The 27,137-nt window shown below is 39.7% G+C and overlaps 1 protein-coding gene across 1 annotated transcript in view; it reads left to right on the top strand.

Moving 5' to 3' along the window:
* The window catches only part of LOC120833991 (CUB and sushi domain-containing protein 1-like), a 276,934-nt gene that overhangs the window by 130,738 nt on the left and 119,059 nt on the right, over positions 1-27,137 (top strand). Inside the window, exons 4-7 of the mRNA XM_078085041.1 lie at positions 13,064-13,258; positions 14,230-14,437; positions 21,430-21,542; positions 22,382-22,459. Of these exons, the coding sequence (XP_077941167.1) occupies positions 13,064-13,258; positions 14,230-14,437; positions 21,430-21,542; positions 22,382-22,459 (594 nt within the window). The remainder of the gene's footprint in view (positions 1-13,063; positions 13,259-14,229; positions 14,438-21,429; positions 21,543-22,381; positions 22,460-27,137) is intronic.

Below are 27,137 nucleotides of genomic sequence, written 5' to 3'. Positions count from 1 at the left end.
GTCGACTTGACAAGGTGCAATGTGAGTCAAATCTTGAATCTTTTCTACAAGACTTGGTTGGTTTGTGTGTTTGCCGCTTTTTTGTTGTTTTTTTGGTTACAGTCAAGAGCGACAAGTTAATCTGAAAATCTTTATTGACTGTGAAACTTCAGCATGTGTTAGACTGTAAGTACTCCAACTTTCTGAAGCACTCAAGGTAAAGACTGGGAGCTTATGTGTGAACTGGGCATTCCCTCCAACACTCACCCATTTATCTTCGAAATATGTTAGCGCACCAACACACAGATGGCTTATTTCATGTGTGTTTGTTTCTGTTTGGGTTTGTATGTGTATAGAGTATGCGTGTGTTTGTTTGAGTATTCAAAAGAAATCCCTAAAGGGGAGGCTTATTTCCCCAAAGCCAACATGTAGTGATCCGGAATACATGAGATGTCCACAAACTCTGATGAAGACACAACCACACACTATTTCACTCACGCATACAGACACAGTCACGCACAAGTGATGGTGTACACAGCTCTACACAACACTTCTATCTCCTACTTTATCTCTCTCCCACACAACAATTGAAATGCTCTAATTGGGGTGAGATGATATATAGGAGGGCTTAACAGGGCTTACATTGTTTTTATGGGAAACACCCACGTAGGAACACACATGCAGACGCATACCGGTGGGCAGAAAGAACCGGGCATGTGGGGTTAAGTTATGTGTTCACACACACAGACACACACACACACACTCCTACACACACACACACATGCACACATAGCAGCTGGTCTGCCAGCAACGTCATAGTAACTTCCCAGCATTTGTGAAGCAGCATGCGATAGAACCAGGTTGAAAGATCAAGTTTGGGCTTTGTGTTAGGCACAACACAAATATTTGATTTCATATGTTGTGTCTCAGGTGGCGTTCTGCTTGTAACTGGGAGTGTTGCCCATCAACATCACCATAAAAAGGTGTAAGGCCTTTCTGGGACGTGCCGGACATGTCTAATGGCTGGCCAGGTCACGTTACTGGCCCACGGTTTGTTTTTTAATTCTAGAGAAAAATGTAATGTTGGTGTATTACTGTCTGGTCATTAGGGGTTGAAATAGTTGAAATATTATTTTAAATGTAAATGTTTGGACCATCTTTACCTGTATGAGCCACAACAACAGACTTACTGTCTCTATCTCTGTGTGGGCCATTTTGGCGTATTACTCTGCTGTGTTTTTTGTTTTCCCCACTGTATGACCACAGATTTAGTCAAATCAAAATTGGTTGCATAATGTGGTGGCACCACTCCTTCTCCTGCTTGGAACAAGAGTTTGTTTTCGCTGCTCATCATTTACCTGCTGCTCCGTGTTTTGCTTATAAAAATAAGCTGCAGTCCTGGTGTCCTTTAGGTATTTCTTTCTCCTAGATCGTTAATGAACCACATTTAGTCTCTGGTACAAAGTGCGGCTCATTAACTTTCAGGGAACAAAAGCCTGCAAGACATCTGCCCCCTTAACAGGATTATACGGCTTTACACAAGTATTCATATAATATTTTCTCATCTAAGGAGACATTTCAATCAGAAGCTCCGGCATTGCTCAATCTCATCTGGCTGTGTGGTTGAACATGTTCAACATTTATCCCACTGATGAGACTGATATTAGTTTCCCTATGATGTTATTTCCTTAAAGTGACATTCATTAGGAAACATTTTCATGGATATTTACTAGTAGTTTTTAAAAGCCTGAATTGACATATTTGAAAATTCAAAAACATTGGATGGATGGAAAAACATGCCTGCCTGCCCAAAAGCATAAAGTGGTTCTCCCTCTGTGGGACAATAGCTTCTCTCTGCTTTGATGACTTCACGCAGACATTGAGCGTGTGTCTGTGAATGTGAGTGTGCCCCAATGATTAGCCCATGACCACCGCTCCGCAGCACGCATTATATTTATATATATTTGCTATTTCAAACCAACATTCCAACAACTTCCTTACCTCAACAGTTTCCAAAGTGGTTCACAAGGCCGCTGCTTTCACATTTATTATGTTGCACGCGCAAGTGTTGAGTTTGTATCAGCGGCAGCTTTCAACGGTGCCAAATAGAAAACAATGGAGTTATCGCTGTGACATTGATGCCTGAGTGACAGAATGACTGCTGGAAAATGGTGATAAGTAAGCTAAATTACAGACGGGGTGTTGCGGTGAAGCTGAACATCCAGGGACAGCATGTGAATGAATATAGCAAAAACACTGGTTTGCGTTCTAAACTTTACCTCCATGCGCACACATTTTAAATGTGTTAGAGTCAGCAGAATATGGCTGTCCACCCTCATTGTTGGTTTAATCAACGTTGTACTGAACAATTTGTGTTCCTGTTAATTTGGAGCTCCTTTAACTAGTGATTTATGAACAGGAAGCAGTGCTATCTCAAATCATTCATGCTTTATTGGCCTATTTAAACATATTTCCAGATGACAGAAGATATGTGATATGTATCATTTCTATTTCTAATTTAAGTGGAATGAGTGGTAGATGTAAGCTGTTGGGATATTGATTTTGGCATTAACAGTATGTGCAGCTTAATAGTTCAACACAAATCTTATTGTATGCTCAGCAAATATTTTTGCCTCCTATGTGGTGAACATAATGGACTCTGCCAAACAGGAACCATAACACTGTTATCCTCCTTAAAAGTTACGTGGACAGTTCTCTGGGTTTTGTATTGAGTATTTTTTAGTATGTGCATTTGATAAAATAATGAGGATAAATGTACTGTAGTTAATCTAAGAGAAGTATAATTTTCTTAGATTTTTCCAAAGGATTAATAACGCAGATATTTTGCCCTTTAAAAGTCAAATTAGCTGAAGTCTCTGCTGTCCCTTGACATTTTGCTCATGCAGTGCAGCAATAATAAGAAAGGTAGGCACAAGGAATAATGATATAGCATTTTTAGCCATTATCGCAATTTTCTGTCTCTAAGTTACAATATGTGAATCCGAGAGCTGCTTTAGTGGGAGCTCAAAACTGCCCTCAGATAATGTTCCTTGACAAACTAGACCTTTTCTTTCATGCCTTTAAACAAAGTCCTCTTCATGTAAAATCTTATGTATTGAGAGTAAGCAAAGTTATTTTATTACAACAATTTGGGATGAAAATGTAAATGAAATACCAAATAGGTATTGTCTTTAAGCCAGAACCAGATTACTTTTAACAGTATGAACTGACCATGTTGAAAAGATACAGCAATTTAGCATTCTGTCCAATCTCTGCTCTTACACCACCTAATAGTTTTCTCCATGAGCTATGAAGCAACCTGGTACGCTTAAAAAGCATTGTGTTTGTGTGTGTGTGTGTGTGTGTGTGTGTGTGTCTGTGTTTGTGTATCTTTGTTTGTCAGTTGTTTGCTATATGGGAATGGTTTTGACATTGAGTTTACCCACAATTCCGTGCTGCCTGAGGGACCATGAACTGTCACCTACCAAGGAAATTGACTGGTTTGCACTTATGCACACACACACACACACACACACACACACACACACACACACACACACACACACACATCCATACACATTTATAGAGAGGTAGACAGAAGCTAATATGTATCTGCTCACATGTGTCTGCCAGAAGACAGACAAATGCACAAGTCATAAACGCATTAGTACACATGACGACAAATTGATCCACACATACAAACGCCAGGAAGAAAGGAAGACAAAAACAAACATATACAAGCCCATCCATCCATTGTGCACCGTGACTTGACAGATGTAGATGTGCCCAGATGACAGCAGGACTAAATGAAGATGCATTACACAGCGTTTGTGTGACATTGTTTGTGAGTGTGTGTGAGTTTTGCAAAAAAAAGTGGCGACAGGGACAGTAATGATGAATGCCCATTTTAACCTTAGAGCAATGCACACTTGTCTTCATGTTTTGTTCTATTATATTCTCCTCTACTCTTTCATACGCATTCATACGTGTTTGATATATACAGCTGTGGATATTAGTGTTATAAACCTTTTCCTGATCTGCTTAATTTCCGTCTGTGACACCGTTGTGAACTTGTTTCAGTCATCAATTGGGGGAAAACACTCAGATACTTCAAACACTGAACATATTTCAAGAATATAGAACATTCGCTTACACTCAAGTCTGACTCAACACATAATTAGCAATACTGTATTAAAGATATTACTTTGTATATAACTAAAAAATACTTTTATTTTGCTACAGTGCATGCTTACTGTATAGTAATATATTATATTGCTCATATTTTCGGTCAATTTGTTGTGTGTGTGCGTTTTAGCATAAGCGGCCTCGCACAACTACGTGTGATTTTTGAGCAGGCATTTTCGATACTTCCTCCATGGTTTTGCCCGATGGCCACTCTTACTATGGAAAGGCCCAGCAGATGACAGGAAGGGAACAAATTGAGCAGGAAGTGTTTGCTGTGCTCTTTGAAGAGGAAGAAAGCGAGCAGGAGCCTTAGGTGGTCGGGTGATGAATGAGACTGGCAATGGATGTGGTTTTAGAGATTTTAAGTTGTTTTTTTGGCTAAATATGCTCTATAATGTCTGCCACCCCATGTTCCTCTAGAATGTGACAGTTCGATGTGGAGAGCTTCAGGCATTATACGAAATAGAGAAGTGAGCAGGAACAGACGGACAGACTCAGTGATGTTTGCTGACTTTGTGTACGTCTAGGCATTTCATTATATTTCATTTCAGTAAAGCATTTCTTAGCACATTTAAGTTGCTGCTTCTCTGGTTGCTTTCATAAGGTTGTTACTAAATGGTTCATGCCTCTTGTACAGCATGAATCCGTCTTGATTGAAAACATGAAGCTACAGTATTTTTTGCAGCATGAACAATATTTATAATGATAAAATAGATTTTCTGAACTTTGATGAGTATGGTTTATTTTTGCAACTTTTGCAATAAAAATGTTGTATGTCAAACCATCATCCTGTTAATAATCATTTCAGTCGTTTGGTTTGAAAGCGAAACTATGCTGACAATGTGGTTCATAGAAAATATAAAAATACGAAAAACTAAAGCCATTAGTAAGCATCAACCAAAAGTAAAGCCATTAGCCATTACTGGAGTTGCAGAGACTGTCCAAGATAAAAAAAAATGTTACATACAGTAGAAGTACTTGTACTAAAGTACTTTTTGATATTTTGTGCTGTGTACCAGCGGGTGATATTTAGTTTATTGCATTTAGTTAGCAACGCTCTGCAGCCTAAGGCTAGTTCAACGTTTCCATAGTAACCACATTCCAGGAGCACATTTGGCAAAATTGTCCTTGTGCTGCTATTGTATATGCCATTTAAAGAACTCTCAAATAAACTGCTTCTCAAAACTTGTTGGAAATACTAACAGTGTGTACCTGCTATCATCACGCTGTGTCAGTTGCAGCAAAGAGCTCTGAAGCTTTCGAAGGAAATGTGTAAAGTTTTTGGCCCCTTAGCGATGATATCCTTCAATTCGTTGTAGTATGCAACACTAAAACAAAACAACAAACAAAATACTCACTCAAAGGTTGCTTGCATACATTCTAAAGTTTTGTTTTTTAACAATAATAGAAAAGAGTAGAACTAAAAACAATGTTTTAATAAATATTATTATAATTTATTTTTGTTCTATTTGAAGTCTGTTAGAAAATTATATTGTTGTCGTGTCCTGTCGTATCCCTCAGCACTTTCTTTCGTTCATTTTTCATTACTCGGTGCTCCTATTCCAGCTGGGAAATCTCCAACACAATCCAGGAGTGCCCCCATGGATTTCTCCAAATCAGTCTTGACCTATCAAACCTAAGTGTCCCCCGTTGGTTTCATACCAACTGCCAAGCTCACATTCCTTGAATGTCTAATATATTTCGGTAATAAATGTTCCTGATTCTGATTATACCAGTCAGTGAGACCCTCATCTCAGCTGCATGTCTTCACAGGTTCATTTAAGACTTGACTGCAACAATACCAAAGTGGTAATTATCGGCCTTGAACATGCTTATGGCCGACGTTTACTTCTTGGCACACTACCAACTGCTGAGAAGCATAAACTACTATTGATCTTAACTGGTTCCACAGAATGAAATCATCCCCTGCTCTAAGTTGTACTCACTCCTATATTGTGACACAGAATCTTACTCCTTTTTTTTCTATTCCTCAAAATGCTGAGCACAGCATAGCTCTCATGCCTCCCAAACCAATTGCCATCTGCATTTTAAAAGCTGTCGACATTATCATATTTCCACACATTTACATTTTACCCCAGTGGTGCAAATCCCTTAACAACTGACTTTGAAATGCAGGCACTTAGAAGTCAACACTTTATGTGTATCATTCCGTGTGACCTGTAAAATGAAAAGGCAGCTACTCACACATCATCTCCACAGGCAGAAAATATATTGGCCAAGCAAGATCTTAAAAGGTCTTTAGTCCACATGCTGCTGAACTGCCAACCCTTTAATTCAACAGAGAAGCGGTGATCAGTGGCCACAATCATTTAAATTGATCACAACAAAGCTTTGTAAGTCCTGAGTGATTACATTGAAACTCCCATTGTTATTGAACAGGTGGAACGCACGACAGCTCACAACGCAAGAGGGAACCGGGTTGAGGTGGCGCATCTGCACATCTGGAGCCGGAGAGGGGAGGAGGACACTTGTAAAAACCTCACATGCAAACTAAACCATCACTGACATGAATAGGTCAACAACAATAATACAAACAAGGGTTTTCTTATCCAGACAAAATGTTGGCAGGCCGCGTGTTCGTACCCCACGTCCGTTGGTAAATAGCTGTTCATTCTGCTGCTCCTGGTCTGTTTGCCATCGCAGCTCGGGAATGTCGGGCATAAGCAAGGAACATTCCTTGGTTCCACAGCCGAGCTGGAAAGGCGAAGGAGAGCTGGTGTTTAACAGACTGTGGCTGCTCCAGTGATTACTCTGTTTAGCAGGTGATTGATTAGAAGCGCTGCTGGAAATGTCACTTGCCCTGCTAATATATTTTTATAGGGAGAACATAGAGAAGGCGGTGTTGATATATTTGAATGCATTTACTCTAAGAACGCAGGACAGATGTGTAACTGGGTACCATTTAAGGTAAGGTTTGCAGAATTTAGAGCTGCATGTGGATAGAATGTTTTTTCTTCTAGTTCAGTGGTATTTGGTATTACACACAAGCAAGTTGTAATTCATTGGTACTGTTTACTACGTGACTTGTGATTCTACAAGCCCTGATTCATTACGTTGTGTTTTTTTCCACAATATCCTCTTTGTTGCTGAACAAAGTGAGGTCTGTACTCTGATTGCCCTCATTCAATTGTTATTGCTGTGAATAAATGCTGGAAATATCCCTGGCTGGCAGCATCCAAAAAAAACAGCATCCAAAATTATCAAGCATATTTCAGATATGTTGTTCTCATTATCTTTCTCTTTCTCAAAGTAAATATCCCTTAGTGTCCCTGTGCCTAAATGCTGTTTGCTTGAAAACTTACTTGCTCAAGCTTTATAGGATTGAAAACCTTACTTGAGATGCCAAAACAAAGTAGGGCAGATAACATACTGGTTTACGATGAGTTGTTGATGCTTAGTAGTGTACAATTGTAGGTTTTAAATTATGTTGCAAAATGAAATAATACTGCAGTTTGCAGTAAAAAAAAATAGCACAACGTACATCCAAAACCTGTTTAACCTAGTTTGGGAAATTGGATTCTTTAAAAAGTAATTATATACAGGGAAGGCATTGGCAGCCTTGTAACCTCTCTCACATACTTCCCCACTTGAAAGCTCCCCTTGAGTAATTTATCGCCATGTTGAAGCTAACTGCTTTGGCCGGAGACCAACACATTTGGTAACGTTCTTTAAAGGGGCGCTAACCTAAAAGTCAATGCTCTTCTTTCACATTTACCCAAGAAAACAGTGAAAATCAATTTAGGGGGCTCAAGGGATGGAAACAAAGATGTGCGCAGAAGACGTAATACCCCCTTTAGTGTACAGTATATGATTATCTGCTGGAAATGTCGTGTTGGCTGTTGACACAATAAAACTAGCAGCAGGAGAAGATGATCTTCTGTTCATCTTTGGCCTTAGACCACAGTTTTCAGACGGCCCCCTTAGAGTTTAGTTGTTTAGAGTTCTTATGTTCAATGTGTCGGTGAAGCTGTTGATGAATTTACACCATGGGAGCACTTGTGTTACTGCGCAGTAATTTAGCTCTGAGGCTTTGCCATCTTTCCAACAGCAACTACAAGAAGAATCACATTGCTATTTGTTAACACATGTACATCGTGGCAACTGTAGAACGGGCCGTGAATTGCACCCATTAAAAAAGTCCCAGTATATCTGTTTATGGGAAGTGGATGACGGGCACGTAAAATTATTTTATATGCTCTTTTGCGTGACGCTGTAATTGAGACACAACTAAACAAGCCTTTTGGTGCAAGAACGAGTGACTTGTGGAACGTTTTCATACTTTGTATTTTATCAACTAGATTTTTGAGTTAAGCTGCCTTCAATAAAGTTTGAAAAGTTCAGTAAACTTCCAAAGGTTCAATCACTCTCTACGATGAATTCTCCCACACATATTTTGAAATGCTAACATCTGTCCAAATCCCTGTTTGGCAATTTGTGCACACGGTCTGACATTTGTTCTGGTTACGCTGCCAGAATTTTGGCTTTTGGCAAGTTACATGCTGTGGATACAAATATAGTTCACTCCAGGTGTTTTTCTACCTGTCAGGTAATTATGGGGTCATCTTCCACTTACATCCCGTGTCCCATCCCAAGGAGTGAAAGCACAAATAACAACGCTTACACAGCTTTTGGAATTAATACTAAATGGATGTCCACCTCATAAAACAGTATCTCTAATTTTTGACAAGTAATTTTTCCAATAATATTCGAATTCAAACATTCAATTAATGTTTTATTTAGAATTGATTTATTTATTTATATTATGTTTGTCCATTTCTAGTGGATTGCATTTAAACCACAGGGGCAAATCTAGAGGTTATGATGGTTGGCTTTTATCCAGTAGCCTCTGCTTTAGTGTATCAATAAGCGATGCAAGGAGCTGTTTGCTTTGCTATTTTTAGTGCATGATTAGAACATATGCACCAGTGTCTACTTATACTGAAGGAGAGATGATGGTAGAGGTAGTGCAGAGTGCCTTGCTAAAGAAACTTTTCCCCAGTAGCTGTTTTAGGCTGGACCTTTCGATATGTCAGATAAATACATACATATTCAATGAACTTAAAATATGATACAATTTTTTGTGCAAGGTTTCCACAAGATACAAATGTATCATTAATAATTATTATTAATAAAACAAAAGTCATTGATAAAATCTCTCTCATCCTCCCTATTTTGGTCTCTCATTCCTTTGCGTTCTTGTCTTTTACCCCCCTTCACTTTTTTTCTTCATCCCTTAACACAAGTTTTCCTTCCTATCTCAACACTCTCTCTGTCCTTCCTCTTTGTCACTTTTTCTTGCCTTCACCAAACTTTCATTGCGGGCGCCGGTGCTGCTTGACTCCGATGTCGTCACTTTTCTTTCCCTACTTACTTCTGTATCACTAATAAAATGTTGCCCTGTCCGAGAGTTATGGCCACACGGCGCCCTGCCTTAAGGGTGCGAAGAGCCGGAAGGCACCTGGACATGGCAGGAATTCATCCACAAGCTCTGGAAATTAAGTTTAGGCAAGAGAAAACACTTTGCTAGTTCCAGAATAGCGTACATGACAGTTACTTGACTGATTGACTAAGTGGCACAAACCAACCAGATTGCTATCTTAAGCACATGGCTGTCACGTTAACTATAATTTTAGACAAAGTCACTGAAGTAAAGAGCAGGGCTGTATAATAGTAATATGGATAGATAATTATGAATGAATAATACATTAAATAAAATACACTTTGAACAGCAGGACAGGCTGTACTTGTATAGAGTACATGCCCAGTAAAAAGCTTTTGATTTCAAAAGACAATTTTGCTTCTTTGTATTCTCGGTTGTAAACGTGTTCAGTGACAATAAAATTGTGTATGTTGTACATCAGTGTTTGGAACATTGAATACCCACCAAATCAGCTGTAATGAGATAATGAGGACTGCGCTGTCCTCCGTGCTCATCACGAACAAACAGCAGTTACATATACACATCCTGCCCCGTTGAATATTCAGCTTGGCCCATCATTTTAATACATGCTTCTTCTAAATAACCCCAAATGACCCGGATTTGCAATTTGTTAGAATAAAGTAATAAACAAAGGAGCCATCCAATATTAAGCAATCAAAGTGATTATTTTTCTGAATACGATTTCGAGCGGCTAATATGAACTTTCCATAACATGAGGTTACAGGTAAAATTGTACAAAGTTAATTTGTGTGGTGCTGATTAAAAACAAAGCAAACAAATCAAAGCACTGCGTGGACAAAGCCAAAGGATTACTCTCTCCATCTACCTTGTGAATATGTTCCGGTAACTGGAGAAAATACTCATTATTGATGGCAACATAGAAAATGCAATATGTCAGTTGTCATCTGAATTTGTTTGAGAATAACTCACTTACTATAGCGCACTAAACACTGAAATCAACAATTAGGTCGGATGGAGACAAAAGCGTAAGAGCCGCATTTAGTGCAGCTTATGTTTGAAGTGTTCTTAGCATAGCGTGAGTGTGTTTTATGTCCCAGTTATACACACAGTAAAGCCCATATAGTAAACTCTTATTATAACATTATAATTTATTTCTGGAAAGGAAAACATTTACGTTTGAATTAAATAGACATTGTTTTGTTTGATTAAATCCAAATATTTAGTTGTTTGGTAACTTAAATATACTTAATATACTTTTTAAATCCAGTAGCTGCCCAATTTAATCCTCCCTTTTCAAAAGAATTTCTTTATTTATAGGAACAATAGTTTTCTACCTACCTCTCCCTTCCCACCCTTCATGTGGCCCCAAAAAAACTAAACAAAAAAACTGTTGTTGTGGGGATTATTGTATTGTTATCAAATTGGTGAATACAACCATTGCCCTCAACTTCTCATGTATATAAGTAGGAGGTCCTCTACAAATAGATAATGTCTGCTGGCATTTGTTGCCAATATTAAGATCTTCTTCTTAAATACTGAACCTCACATCCATTCCACTTTAGGATGGATGTGAAAAATTACATTTTTGTTAAATTAGCTGCATGCCGACAACACTTTATTCTTCCAAAGTACCGCCTGATATTTTGAGGCATCAGTCTAAATGAGGGATACTCTTGTGTACCAAGCTGCTATACCTGGTCTTTTTATTTAAATCTTGCTTCTTTCCGCTGCCTATCTCATCCTCTCTCCCTCTCTCTTTTCCTTCACCTTCCTCTCCCTCGGTCCCTCGTACCTTTTTTGGGGTTCTAAATTTGATGGTGTCTCTCACCTTTGTAAAACAAAACAGGCAGTATGTTTGCACAGAGGACGGCACGGTCAGCTGAGTGTGAGTAACTTGCCTCTGATTCATGACTTCAGACAATCCAAATAATGAGTCAATTAGTGTAAATTATAAATGTTTAGGACCCACTGTAATTAGTTCACCTCTCTCTTTTCCTGTCTTACTGCCGTCTTCTTCTTTACCCTTTTCCATCCCCTCATCCTCTTCCCATCCCCCTCCCTCCATCATTCAGTTGTTCGTCTTCCCCCCTCTTCTTCCTCTCCTCTTTATTTATACATCCTTCTTTCTTTTTTCTCTACTTCTTCTTCTTTGTCTTCTCCTCACGCCACATCCCTCCCACTTTCTTGCTGTCCTAGTTATCAGAGTCTCATGGTGAAGCTTTGTCTAATTACCATGCTAGCGTTTAATTGGAACAGCATCCACAAACACACAGATTGACTGACTGAACACGCGTTACTTGTAGACACACTGCAATGTGCATGCACGTACGCGCACACATACAAATTAGCCATTTGAATACACATTACGTGCACAAAGTACAAACTCGGTAAGTTAACATGCTCCAGTTATACAAATACACACAACACACACACACACAATGTACACTGGGGTCAGATACTTTGGAGTTCATCCAGGTTTCAGTGTGCTGATGCCCCTTCTGTGGATCTAAGGCGTGTTGGCAACAGTCACAGATTGATATCAGCCTGGTTGAACCTTTAGCTGCTGCAGGGCTGCGTCATGTGAGAACTGGCAAAAACATATGTACAGTAAATCGAACAAAAACAGATGCCAGCTAGACATCTCACTTGCAGAGAGTTTAAGGTACCCAGAAAACTGTCGGTATTTGATCAGTTCCCACTGTATTTGAGAATGATTCATTCAAGTTGTTAATAGTGAAATGGATTGATGTGAATGACATTCAGTTTTGTATGAAACATTGAATATTTCATCATTCAAGAGAGATTTTTCAATCATTTTGAGTAAGGTCACCTATCAATGGATCCAACCTGAGGACCATTGGAAAATACACACTACTTTCTATGCTTTCTTTCTCGGGAAATTACATTACATTACATGTCACTTAGCTGACGCTTTTATCCAAAGCGACTTTCAATAAGTGCATTTACATTTACAACTTGCTATAGATAAGAGCCATTATAAGTACAATTTAAGTGCTACAATTTGTTAGTCTTTTTAGTCGAGGTAGAGTCTGAAGAGGTGTGTCTTTAGTTTGCGACGGAAGATATGAAGGCTCTCTGCGGTCCTGGTGTCTTCAGAGAGCTTATTCCACCATTTAGGAGCCAGACCGCAAAGAGTTGGGATCTTGTCAAGAATATCAAATAGTTTTAGCTCATCTGGTAAGCAACAATGTTCAATTAAAACATTTATAGAAGCAGATATCAGTCTATTATTGAACACGTTGTAAGCTCACAGACATATGCAACTTGGGATATTCCTCCAAAATATCTAAATATATGTCAAATATTAGGGCCATGCGATTATTGTGGCCGAGATTAATGCGATAAAATATTTGAATGCAACTTTGTGAATGTCCCGTGTGCGCTGACCCCAGAAACGAAACTGCTGCGTGATTAGAAATGAGTTTAATTTTCTCCGTTTTCTCCTTTCTGTTTCAGTCTTGCCCAGCCACACATGTGGCACCCCGGGCCTCATCCCAAACGGGGTCATCCATGGGTCGCGGTACAACATGGGGGACAAGATACGATACAGCTGTGAGTCCGGTTTTGTGTTGGAAGGACACAGTATCCTCACGTGTATTGTATCAGCTGGCAGTGGAGCACAGTGGGACTTCCCGTCACCATTTTGTAGAGGTAAGATGTTTTCCTTCTTTCTTCCCGTCTTCCCTTCAGTCGTTGTATCAGTGTTATTTTTGTCTTTTTTGCTTTCTTTCTTACTTCTCTCTTTTCTCGAATCCATATCAGCTTGCTTCTGCAATAGATACCTTATAAGACATGACGACTTGCATGACCCAACACACTACGGATATCTAGAAATGTATTTCTAGATATCCCTGATAATACAAAAGAAAAAGCGGGATAAAACGTTTAGGAAAATAAACAATTGGTTGAGTCATAATAATTGAATGACCTTAACATGAGGTGACCTGCCGGAGGTAGATGAAACCAGTATGAACCGTATGTGCACACAGTCCTCAAGCAAGCCTTTGTGATGGTTTATTAGTCTACAAACTAGAGCAGTTAAGTACAGCTTTTCACCATTAGTGTGAGTAGATAGTGATCCATTCTTCTGATAAATCACTGCAAAAAATACTGTAAAATGTTGTTTTTCCGAGGCTTTATTTAAATTATTGGATTTTTTCTTAATTGTAGAAATATAATACCTTTTTTCACAGTAATTACTTTGTTTAAAAGTCTGGTGATGTCTCAATGATTTAGGGGGCGAATTGAGGAAGAAATCTACAATTGTATTGTTTTTAGTTGCAATATTAACAAGTTGAAAAGTGAATAGATGCAAGTATGGACATTACGTAAAAAATATTGATTAAAAAACAGAAAATGAATAAAACTCCCTTTCTTACAGAATAAAAACAATCAATAATTTTACAAATGAAAATCTGATCATTACAGACAAAAGTGTATGGACACAAAAAATGAAAATGATAAAAGGAAAATACAACTTTTTTCTTTATAACTAAAAGACAATAACACAACTGATTAATCCGACCCAAGAGAATGTACCAAAACCAGTCTTCAATTTAAAAGCATACCTTTTCAGAATTGTTATCTCTTCTCATCCTTTGTTCTGCTACTTTTCTCCACAGCGGAGGGAGCGTGTGGCGGTACGTTGCGAGGCACCGCGGGTTCAATAACCAGCCCCGGATACCCCGCCGAGTACGACAACAACCTGGACTGCACCTGGTCCGTCCTGTCTGAACCCGGGGATACGATAGCTCTCGTCTTTAACGACTTCTTATTAGAGGACAAGTACGACTTCCTGGAGATCAGCGGGACGGAGGCACCAAGCATATGGTGAGATGCATGTTGTTAGCAGACTGTGCCGTTGAGCGGATAAAAACTTGTGTCGGAGGGCACACAAGTCGTTGTGAGAATCAGCAGGAGTGACAGAAACTCACCGCTGACTCTTGAGAGGTAAAAAGCATGAACTCAGAGCTAGAGGATAACAAACACATTCAGAAATCATGCAGAAAGAGGCACGTTCTGTGAATCAGGTGGTGACAAATTATTCTACTCTCCAAGAATTAGAAGCCTGGAGGCATTTTTTTAGTGAGCTGACTTGTTTCCATTAAAGAGAACAATTCTTGTTTTCACTTTTTTTCTAGCGTGTAGTTTTGAAGGGAGGGGGGGTGTTAACAGGACTAAGGATGTTGTTACAAAGATACAAGGACTGATTTAGTAGCTGCACAGGAGTCCTGTTGATTTTCCTGTTTTATTCAAATCCCACAGGGAAGGTGATAAATAGTTGTTTTCACTCCCATTTTCTGGTCACCATGTTGCACCAGAACCACTCTGTGTTTTATATGAAGGGTGCTGTGGGCACTCGTGATGGTTTGTTTATAATACAACACATCGCTAGTAAAGGTTTAGGTGAGTTTTTGCACGGCTGTTAAACATGCGGCGTTATAGCTGGAAATGCTTGGAAAATCTATAGAAGGGAGAAGCGGTTTGGCCTCAGTCAGTCGTAACAACACACATGCCTGGGAGCCAAAGGCTGCTCAACAATCAAAGGAAGTAGGAATCCTTGATTTCAGTGTCTCATACATTTGGTTGAAAAGGAACATACATTTTGGAGAAAAATAAATGCAAATACAGTTATTCTATTCTAACATCTAACATTCTAACGTCTATGTTAGCCATCGTTATCCACTTTTGAGTGACGGCTTTTAAGGGATACAAATTGTAGGTAGTAGTCGTTTTTTCTGCTTTCAATGGATCGTTAATAATTCCATCTGTTACCCGCGTAGGATTCCTAAACTGCTTCCCACTTTAAACATTTTCCTGACTTCCACTGATAGATGACATTGTCTTCCATGTGAGGAAATTGTGCATGATTGTGGCCCAACTTGCAGAAGGAAACAGCATGATCGGTCGACAGATAAATAAGTGAAGGATAATCCCAGTGGGAAACAAAAGGAATGGGGAATAATTGCATGTTTAGTCCTGTCACCAGCAGCGCGGTAGACATCAGCCACGGCATCGTCCTGTTACCACGTGCGCGTCAGTGTCAGGTCTTAAGTGGCCCTCCGGCTGTGTGAGCTGTTGATCTTTTCTCTGGGCTCTGACAGATTACACACACTCAGGTTTGCACACAACTACACACATGGCTTGTCTCAGACGGTGCGAGATCCAAGGGCCACTGTCAATCCTCCCTCTGCAATGCAGGGGCAGGATACAGAGCACACCCAAGGTTTTGTCACAAGGAGATCAGTGACTGCAGCAACTGGAGCTTTGTGATGCGTCACCCTGTGATTAATTTGTGGGAAGATTAATTTAAACGATGTTAAGCAATATTGTATTTAAATTGGTACCACAATAGTGTCGCATTATATGAACTTCATTCAATATTTTGTGGAAATTATTTTGATCTCAAAATTCAGTTTACCAAAAAATGGAACTTATTTGAACACAAAAATAACATATTATGTGTGGTGCCAAATGAAGACAATGAAGTTACTCCAATGCTTTGTGTATTTAATGAAAGTGCATCGTTGCCAGGCCTACAAATTTTATTGTACGAATGTCTCATTGTATGTGACAATAAAATAGGTTTCCGTAACTTTTGCAATACTAAACTGATTCCTTCCAAAAGTGGAATTAGGAGATGAAAGACATTTACACTGAGGTATGTGGGCAGGTCATTGTGAAAATGATCGACACCTGACAAGACCTCTGGGACAGGTTCTTCCTGTTTACCGTGAGCTTTTTCTGATTGGCTGTCCCAAAAGCAATTTCCTGTTTTATGTTCCTGTCCGCTAGCAAGCAGTTTGAATGTCAGGTTGACTGGTTGTTACACGCACACACACACACCCACATGAAAAACACAAAACATATTTAGACACATATTTATATAAATAATTGTGCCTGATTGATTTGACTTTTAACCTGCTGACAAAGTGAGGATTTGATTCCCCGTCAGAACAGTCATATGTCCATATCATCTATGTCGTTCCTTTATAACGTGCTTCTGGAACACTACACTACAAAACATTTTTGTTTTACTTTGTTAAACTTGTGGTGGTCCGGCTTCCGAGGGATGTCGGTCCGGCAAAAGAAGGGAGGGACAGTGAAATATAAAGAAGGCAGCACAAAGGATCGGGGAGAGAGTAGATGCAGACAACCGGGAGTCAAATTAAGGGGGGGCCACGAAGGCAGAAGTCTTCCAGGCATTTGTGTTGCTGGTGCCTACTGAGGTCCAATTACTTAACAGCACTCTCTGTCTTATAGTAGGCACTTTTTTTTGTTCACTATTTAGAAAGTGAAGTGTCAACAGGTCACACAGATGCTTCTGTATGCAGTTGAGGAGCACCATGCTTGTATTTGCATGTGGCTTTTATGAATGGATGTGACAATCCTTTTTCTTGTGGGAAACAAATATTCTGGCAAGTAAACTTGATTCAGAAAGAACTTTTTTTTTCAGAAAGCTAATGATCAGAAATGTAATTGCCTATTTCTCAAAGCAACAGCCGGGCTGTCTTTTGTGGAGGAGACATGTTGCATTTTTTATTTGGCTGTTTGATATATGAGAAGCTTTTTCCTGTTTTAACCAAGTCACTGGATTGTTAATGACTTTACAATTTACAATTTAAAACTCATGGATAGCTTATCCTGATTTAAATATAATACATATAACCTGTTATGTGTTTGTTAGAGCTGATATCTTCAAATCAGATTGTCTGATTACTAACTCACATGTTATCAGATAAATAATGTTTACAGCAGATATTTGGTGCTTGTAAGCCCCTCCTTTCCTCTCTTCTTCCTAACCTCTACCCTTGCATGTTTTTATTAATGTTCTTCTTCTCTACATTCTTAAAAACTCAATCCAGCAATCCCTCCTTCTCTATTTCTCTCCCCCTTTTATGTCTATCAAAAACAAGACAAACTCAAATGCAAAAAGGCCAAAGGTGCTCCTACATTTCGTTCAACTCAATGAAATATTTCTATGCTAAAGGCCATTATATCCAAGGAGAATATAATTTTTTTCCCTCATTGATTACTGTATTATTCAGATTGATTGTAACCCATTTGCCAGTAATGAAACGTCAAAAATTGCTGTAATGTATCATTACTATGAGAGAGAGTCAATGACTTTTTATTAAGTTATGTTATGTTGATTTAAAGAACCAATGGAATTTGTGAATTTTCTTACTTCTAATTAAATAAGGGACCTTAATTGCTGATTACTTCTTCAATAGTGACAGGATCAATCATTTGACTTGATGTAGAAAACACCCTTAATCTCCACCTCGGTAATATAAATGACACTTGCACAAAGCGTAGTCGTACGTTCACTCTCAGAGAGCAATTAGGAGTTAGGTGTCTTGCTCACACATCGACATGGGACAATGAGCCGGGGCTTGAACCGCCAACCTTCCGGTTCCCGGCGCACCCTCTCTACCCCTGCCCCACGTAGACCCTTAGCTATGGTTTAGTTATTCCTATCTAAAGCCAAACACCTTAAGCCTCTCCAGAGGATTCGGAGATAATGGTCTGAACTTATAATGATAACATCTTATGCAAACATCTGATACACCGACCTAATGTCACAGGCGCTAAAAATACAAACGCAAAAAATGCAGTGCACACTTTTTAGGAACAAACTCGACGGTTCTGTCATACTTCTTACTAACTGCAGTAAATCCCACAGAAATCTTGGAGGACGCATTGTACTTAAGCCCCAAACATACTTGCACAATATTAGCAAACTGCCATCCCTTATCTTGAAGTGCATGGCACATACCCATCTTTTTTTTTTCCAGACAGCGGCTACGTTACATCACTCAAGCCAGGATTTATTTCATATCATCCTGACATTAGTACGCTTTCCCTGGAAGCCGTATGTGTAGTGTAGTTTCCTGATTCTTACTGAAATTGGGGAATTCCTCAGTGCTAGTGCCTCTTTCTTTTATTTACCCTCATGTCCCTCTGTTACATTTCATTTCACTCCTCCCTGTATGTCCTCTTTTTTTCTGAACCACTTTTGCTGCTCCTCCTCCTCCTCTTTTCTCTGCTCCCCACTCCTCTTTTGTAACGACAAGTCCTCTTTTATTATTTTTTCCTTACTTTGAGACCCCTCTCTTGTCTTGTTTTTACATTTACATTTTAAATTATGTTTACTGGCTCTGCTCTTATGTGAGTGTGTGTTTGCGCGTGTGTGTCTGTGAGTGTGCGTTTCCGTTTGAGTGCGTGGGTGTGTTATGAGATTAAAAGTACCAGTGTACCAGGGTTTTGCACTAAGCTTTTGGAATAAACAGCTTCCTGTTGTGGATAATGTGCTTTCAAACTTTTTTGACTTCTTTCCAATCGTTTATTTTTACTCTGCCTTTTTGCCATTTTTCAGGTGCACATTCACATGGACTTGTGAAGCAGCCGAAAACACTTAAAATAAAGTATTGCCAAAACAATAGTGTCCAGACAGTGGAAAGTTATATATGTTTCTCAGTGACTTTTGTGTATCATGAAATAGTAGGTCTAATATATCTACATCGAGGTGCACAGACATTTCTGCTCTGGGTTTCTTTGTCCCGCTCTCCTCTGTGTTTTTATGTCTTGGCCTCTCTTTTTCCTGTCGTCCACTCCAGCTCATATCTTCCACAACCTCCTCTTTGCTTTATTGTAAGTTATTTCATTTTTGAGTAACTTTCAGTTGCCTTTCTTCTTTTCTGTTGCCCGTTCTCTCCTCTTTCCAGTCACCGCTTTCTCATTTGTCTCTATCACTTATAAACTACATATGTGGAACGTCTAACCTCATCCAGACACGACTCCCGGCCTTCCCTTTCTGAAATGTTGACCTCTGCTCAGGGCTTGTGTGAACTCTCTTGTGAACCCACCTATAAGTGCACATTCTTTTCTCACCTCTCTCCATCTCTTCATCTATTAGCTCGGGTTTTGTCGCATGTATTCATTCCTCTTTTCTCGTTTCGCATTTCTGCCTGCTTCACTGGCTTCTGTCCGACCTGTCTCCTCTCCTCTGTTCCCCTTCACGTAGATCATGTTCTCCTTTTTAAACGTTTTACACTTTCCCCTCTCTTCTCGTTTTGTGCTTCTTTCTTCCCTTTCAGTTGAGTCTCACGCCTCATCCTTTTCTCTTTCTCTATGACTTCTTGTCTCCCTCATTCCAATGTCGGACAGCTGGCCAGTCCCCATGAATAATTGATTTTTCTCTAGTTTCTCCCTGCTTATCAGATTTCCCTGTTCTCTTTGTCTTTTAAACACTGCGGTCCTCGAACCCTAAACTGTGAGTTGCTGCTTTTCATCTAGCTCAAAGTGAAATTCTTAATCCTGCGGTAATTGATTTCTTACCACATTTTCCATTTGAACACAGTTATTAAGATTGGTCGGACAATGGCGATTGTAAACGCAATTTGGCCATTTGACAAACCTTTTGCAAAATTGCTAATCAAGCTGAAACAAGGTGGAAATTTACAGTTTTCAAGGCACACAGATGGATCTTTAAAATTCGCTGATACTGAGGTCAATTCTGGAGACAGGTAAACGGTCACACACAACAACAATTATTATTATTTTTTAATAAACTTAGCACATCAACAACAACATACTATCAATACTGTCACAATAGTATTTTCCTTTACATAACCTATAGAACCGTGGGCTGTAATAGCACATCATCAGCATTCATTTCCCAATCAAGTACCGTTTGATAAGACATTATGATTACGCCTACATCTTATGTTACAACAACAACAACCAAATTATTATTTGAATAAATACAGGTATAGGAATTGCATGGTAGTATAATGTTATTGTTCAATGCTTTTTTCAATGCTTATTTTTTAATTGACTTGAAATGCATTTTCGTCCCAACCTTTAATATAAAGTATGAAATAAAACCACAATAAGATAATAAGTCCAATAGTTGACCACATGTATCTACTGAGTCAATATCATGTCTATAATAAACAGTTAAATTGTCTCTGCAACAACACATCTTTTAACTGTATTTACAGAGAAATCACTGAATGGCTCCAATAATAAGCACCTTACTAAGTCCTTTATAACTCTTCATAATTCTTTTTACCGGTTCTCATATTTTTTTCTGCCCGTTCGCTTATCTGTGTTCCTTCTTCCCTCCTTTCCGCTCTTTATCTACTCATTATACCTGCGGCATATTGAAGGGCAGTTACAGTGGCTCTTGTTGCTCTGGGGACGGATGGTAGAACATTGGCTTCCAGCCAGTCTCTTACATCATTTCCCTTTTTTGTCTCCGTGCACCATTTTCCCAACATTTTAAAATTGTTCTGCCTTGGTTGCCGTTCCTAACGAAATGTGGGAGCAGCTACAGCTGATGTAAGACTAACCATAGGCAACCAACGCATCGTCTCAGTGGTGGTGATTTCAAAGTGCTTTTGAAGATGTGAACTTGGCTGACTTTCTAATACTTAACTATGTGTTATTCAATATGGCGTTCTGCTGCTTTCCAATCAATGAGTAAGCAGACATATTAGTGCATTTTAACTTATTTTTCCAAGCAAAGAATTGTTGAATATTCCTTCAGGTAAGGGGATGTGGGAGTTGTAGAAAACCCAGTACAGTCCAGTCTGCTTTTAGTCCACTTTTGTAAAGGAGTGAAACAATTAGCAAAAAGTAGATGCAAGTGTACTATGGTTTAGAAAGGCTGACACACACACGCACACACAGATAGGTAGTGAATAAATGTGATAATTAATTTGTATTCTTGTCATTGTCTCTTCGGCTGCATTCTTCTACTACTTTTGTTTGTACTACTTATGTGCGTTTAAGAAGTATTTCTTGTTTACCTTCAGGCTGACTGGTACAACACTGCCCTCTCCGGTGATATCAAATAAGAACTGGCTTCGGATACATTTCACCTCGGATAGCAACCATCGAAGAAAAGGATTCAGTGCTCAATACCAAGGTAAATCTACCTCCCTTTTTTTCCTGCATGCATGGTACGTTCACACCTATATTTACAAATTATCCTCACATTGCAACTCAAACAGGATGGTATTGGGAATACAAGATAGTTTTCTTGCCGGATGTTTCGGGGACAGAAGTCTAAAACCACCTGACCTTTCTTTTCAGACCTTTCCTGTCATCTAATTGACTGGTTTTATCAATTAACTTGTATACCAGCATGCATATTAGTGTCCATGTGGCGGCTCATATTTAATTGGCTGCTTCCAATTGTAATCCAAGACTTGTATAACTTTGCTGCGTGCGTCTTTAATTTCTTTTACTATTCAAGCTGTTCTTTTCTTCCTCAGCCTTTGGTCCCTTTACATTAGTTACTTTATGTCTGTCTCTTCTGTCTCTGTGTGTATGTCTGCGTGTGTGTGTAGGGGGGGGGGGGCACATGTGTTTGTTTTTTTGTGTGTTAGAAAGAACAAAAAAGATAAATCCGAGGTAATTCAAACGAGAAGAGATTGCACGTAGTTGCTTTTCTTTGTTGGGACGTAGTTTGGCTTTTCTCTCTCTTTTTTTGCATCTCATATCCCTTCTTTCCTGTGTCTTTTAATGTCTTCCCCTTTTCCCCCCCAACCAAATTGTCAGCTTTTGCCGCTGTGGCATTCGTTGTGGGTCTCTCATCGGAGGAGCGAGCGTGAAGCATTTACTGAATTGCAGAGAAATTGCATAGCTAATATGCAACTTCTGAATACTGAATGCAGATGTTCAAAATCATTTGGACAGTAGTTTAAGTCTAATAATATCTTATTTATAGGTCAATTATTTAACCTCCATCTTCTCTTTCTCCAGTGAAAAAAGCAATAGAGTTAAAGTCCAGAGGGGTGAAGATGATGCCCAGTAAAGACACCAGTCACAAGAATGCTGTCTGTAAGTAAACCGCTTCCTGCTGTTTGTGTGTTTCCTTTTGTGTGACTGTCAATTAAAAAGCCCTTACTTAACCAAAGTTTAAGCGCATTCGGTCACAACCACGTTTGCACTCACACGCCAACACGCGCACACGCATACAGACACACGTTCTGCATGAACACAAGGACAGACAGCAGGCATCCATCTTTGATGGGGTGAGAGCATTTTTCATGAATTTTGAATCGGGATTTCCTTTTAAAAGACATGAATTAGTGCCACACTCCTTCAACGGGTCGGAGCTCCATAGAAGTGAATTATATAAATAGGCATGGATGTTTGTTTACAGAAGCAAAATGTTTATTGAAAACACACTCAGTATTTGCAGAGAGACAGCAACAACCATCATGTTTGCATGTGCGGCTTCCCTTTATCGCCAGTCCGCTGTCTGATCGTGAGGTCACGTTGATCTGGGTCAAGTTGTTTTACTTCTAGTTTCTTCTCTCAAATGAGTCTTGGTGGACATGGGGCCTCTGGTGAGAATGTTCACTTGTAAAGTGATGATCAGCATTGTCAGAGCACCTGAAGCAAAGAGAAAAGATTCTCAGATTTTATAAAACCAATTTCAAAGTCAGTTTCAGCTCGGTGCCATATTCCCAACTGATGAACCATCTTCACTAGCTACTGATACTACATGTTGGGGGAGAATTTATTGGTTCGTACACTGAGAGTCTCTCAGTCACCTGGTGCGTGAGGAGCCTTCTTGTCACGGTATGTGGTGGCGGACCCAAATGCAGAGACTAGGAGGTTCAGGGGAAACTGGTTTATTGCCAGGGACACAGCTATGGAGACACTGGGGAATGGCAGGGGAATGCAGGCAGGTAACGGTAGACGGACTGAGGAACCGGGAGGACGGATAACTGAAAGGACGTAAATACAGAGCAGTAAAGCCTAGTTAATGCTTTTGCGTTTTCAGAGCGACGCACACGCAAGACCCCCTTGCGTGTCCCTTTTCACACCTCCTTGCGTGCGTCGACCCATTTTTCTAGGCTTGCCTTGCCTTCGACGCAAGCGACGCAAGCGACGCAAGCCTCCCGCAGCGCACCAGGCTGCGATTGGTCGGCTAACTACGTCCTTTAAGGAGTCTCACATTTCCGCTTTCATAGCCCGATACGCCATTATTAAAACGAAGAATGTTTACAAGAGAACGGATCGGATTTAAGAACTTTGTCGGAATAAATGCGTAAATATGACCGCCGTCATTGGCGGCTTGTAGAAGCGGGTTGGATTCACGGAGGGAGATCGCCGCAAACGCCGGTTTGCCGGTCGAGAGATGCACAAAGTTGTGGACGCAACGATGCAGAAGCATGCGCCAGCCTTAACTAGCAGGCAGGTTGGACAACGAGTTGGTGAAGAACCGGGGTAGATACACTGCAGGGTGATTTCTTGATTGAAGGCAGCCTGGTTACCTGAGCAGGTGAGGCGACTTCTAATCAGGTTGTCTGAATATGCTGCAGACTCGAGCCCAGCACACCAATGCAGGCAGGAGGCATGGCCTCGCTGTGACACCTGTGACTAAACTAGTCCGCGGGGGCATTGTTTTTCTACAGCTGGAACCCAGGTGTTCTTTTATTATTCATCCATTTTTTGACCTTGTTGTTGTTGTTGCTGTTGTTGTTGCTTCTGTCTGTCAGCACATGATTGCCTAAGGTCGAATTGAGGAGGTTTAAGGGTGTATTCCGTCAATATCTGTTTTGCTGCTGAAGTTCCTTTGTGCAGGGGTGTTTTTGTTTTCTAATTAGACAGCACAAACCTTTCTGATGTGTATTAAAGCTCCAAGAAGATTTGTCAAAGAAGATTTGTCAGATATTCGTTCCCCCTGTAAGGGAGAAGGAACAATCTGTCCCTTCTGAGATGAATTGAGTCATTGGACTTCTGTCCTTCTGGCTTGTTGATGATTTCTGTATTTTTAATGATTTTTCTGTATTGTAGTTAGTAATCGATACTTAATCACAAACGAGTTAAAGATACTTCATTTCTCACAAGGACATTATCCACAAATTCCCACCACACTATACAGCGAATCAATCACTTGGTATTAATATGTCACATTTCAACTAAATTACAGCTAATTTGAGATCTAATCAAATTGGACAATATGGTGACCGTGAGGCATTTAAACAATGGATCGGAAAGCAGATGTAATGAATATACTGTGCAGCTTGCAGTTGCCCTTAAAACGGCATCCAGATCATGTGACCATGGCGTATAATTCTCATGAAATTCCGAGCTCATACCTCATTCATTCTTTAGGGTTTAGCTCATAATAAACCCTTCATCAATAATTCTGCAGATTTACACGCTCAGCCAAGCATGTGCTGGTGCAATTAGCATTACTATGTGTGTAAGTATGAAGAAGAAATTTGGTGTTGTGTGCTTTTTTATGTTAAGATAAAACCTGGTGTGCAGTCTGTGTATTTGAGTGTGCGTGCACGCGTATATGAGGAGTTCCTATGGTAGATCAGTTTATTGTATTTAACAATGATGTTGGGCCTAGTGAAAGACGTCACACACAGTGTGTTTTACTCTTGCTTATACAAACCAAGCATGCACACACAACTTTTTTTCCCCACGCAAAATAATGTCCTAAAGTCCGTCTGCTGAGTCTAGAGCTTTTGCATGGGCTTGTTATGAAAAGAGCCCGCTTACAAAAACATCTTGTTGTGAAGTACAGAGCCTTGCAAAAGTATTGACCCCCTTTGGCGTTTTTTAGTTGCCTTACACCCTGGAATTAAAATTGATTTTTTGGGGGTTTGTATCATTTGATTTAGACAACATGCTTACCACTTTGAAGATGCAAAATGTGTTTTATTGTGAAACAAACAAGAAATAGAAACAAAAAAAACAGAATACTTGAGCGTGCATAACTATTCACCCCCCCCACCCCACCCAAAGTTGTTAGAGAGTTGTAAGGCAACAAAATAGGAAAATCTCCAAAAGGGGGGGTCCATACTTTTGCAAGGCACTGTAGCTCTCTTATCATGGGCTATGTGGAGGTTTCATTCAGGCCGACATCTAATTTTTTTTACAAATATTTATGGAGTTGCATTGGAAATGTGATCTTCTGCATCCCTCTTAAATGCATATTTATTTGAAAAGCAAAACTTTATTTCCATAAGCAGGAAAGCTTGTCAGCGAAAACTCAGGGACATAATCTAATGACCTGTGGTCCAGATCTTTAGCACACTACCCTGTGTAGATTCTATCATTATGTTTAGTAAATCATCAATGGTCCATATCTGCTTGAATAATCTCAGAAGAAGCTGCTCTTTAGAAAACATGATGATGGTGTTAATGGCTAATGACTGTGTAGTCCAAAGCTCCTTAAAGCCGTTGAAGCCCTGGACCTAAATGAGAAATCTTTTCTCTTAAAACGGAGTAAACGTGAGTAAGTCTCATTGAGGTTACAGCTATCATGTAAGTTCAGTTCATCCAGCAGACTGAGACCCTTATCATTAAAATATTCAAAAGTAAAGCCGCAGTCCATTTTTGGTCCCAAGCGACACTTTGAACCACACATCTTTACACCGTATGACTCCCAGTAGTAATATCATAGCTGTAATGCAAATAATTATGCAATATATAATCATTACAAAGAACCATAGACTGATGATGATGAGTTTTACCTGTCTAGAGAATGGAGTGCTTATGAAACATAATGTAAAAGAATGCCTGTAGCAGCCTCTGGCCTACAGGAAAGCACAGCCTGATGGACTGAGACACATGAGGATGTGTTTCAATCATCAATTCATGAATAACTCACACTGACTATTGATTAGAATCTTACCTGATACTGATATTAACTGTAGATAGATAGATAGAGGCATACATAGAAAAACTGAAAAATGTAGAAAAATAAAATAGATAGACAGTAAGATAAATAGATGGATAGTTGTTTGGATAGATGGATAGATTGAAAGACAGATAGATAGACAGACCTACAAAGAAACGGACACATGGACGGCCAGACAGATGTTTAAGTGTCCAAGAAAAACAACATCTACTGTATATACAACTATAAGAGTGATGACTATATGAAATAGTTCCAATGAAAGCAGACCATTTGGCAGTGGTCCTCCCTCAGCAGGGAGATTACCTGACTGTCGAGGATGTGGCATACTTATAGAGAGGCGGGGAGATTGTGATTGGGGGGTAACCCTAGACTGTGACCTAGAAATGTAATGAATCATAATTTTCATGGGAATGTGGATTTTTTTTATTCGGAATTGTCGGGCAATATAGTTCTGGGCATCAGAATACTTACTAATACATGAAAGCGACCACGTGAAACGTAGAAATCACACAGTGGTACAGAGAGATTTAGGGAAAACTCCACGGTAATTCAGACTGTAACCATCAAAATACTGTGTTTGTATAACAAATGGCTTTGACTCAGCATCACATCAAGTGTATTGATGTGGATGAATCCTGTGGGCTCAACAAAACGATAACGGGAAGATGGCCGCTGTCTTCAGCTCGCGGCTCGATTGACCTGTGAGCACAAGAAGAACGTGCAAGACGGAGAGAGAGCTGAGTGGAGGAGGGGAGCATATCAACAAACTGCACTTCACACATTTCTCTCTTCATCTGAAGAGCACCTCAAAGGCTCTCACCTGAAACACATGGCAGCTGATCACACACA

Source organism: Gasterosteus aculeatus, chromosome 12 (assembly GCF_964276395.1).
Source record: "Gasterosteus aculeatus chromosome 12, fGasAcu3.hap1.1, whole genome shotgun sequence".
NCBI lineage: Eukaryota > Metazoa > Chordata > Actinopteri > Perciformes > Gasterosteidae > Gasterosteus > Gasterosteus aculeatus.
The sequence above is the reverse complement of the archived record's forward strand: the minus strand, read 5'-3'. Positions and strand labels throughout refer to the sequence as shown.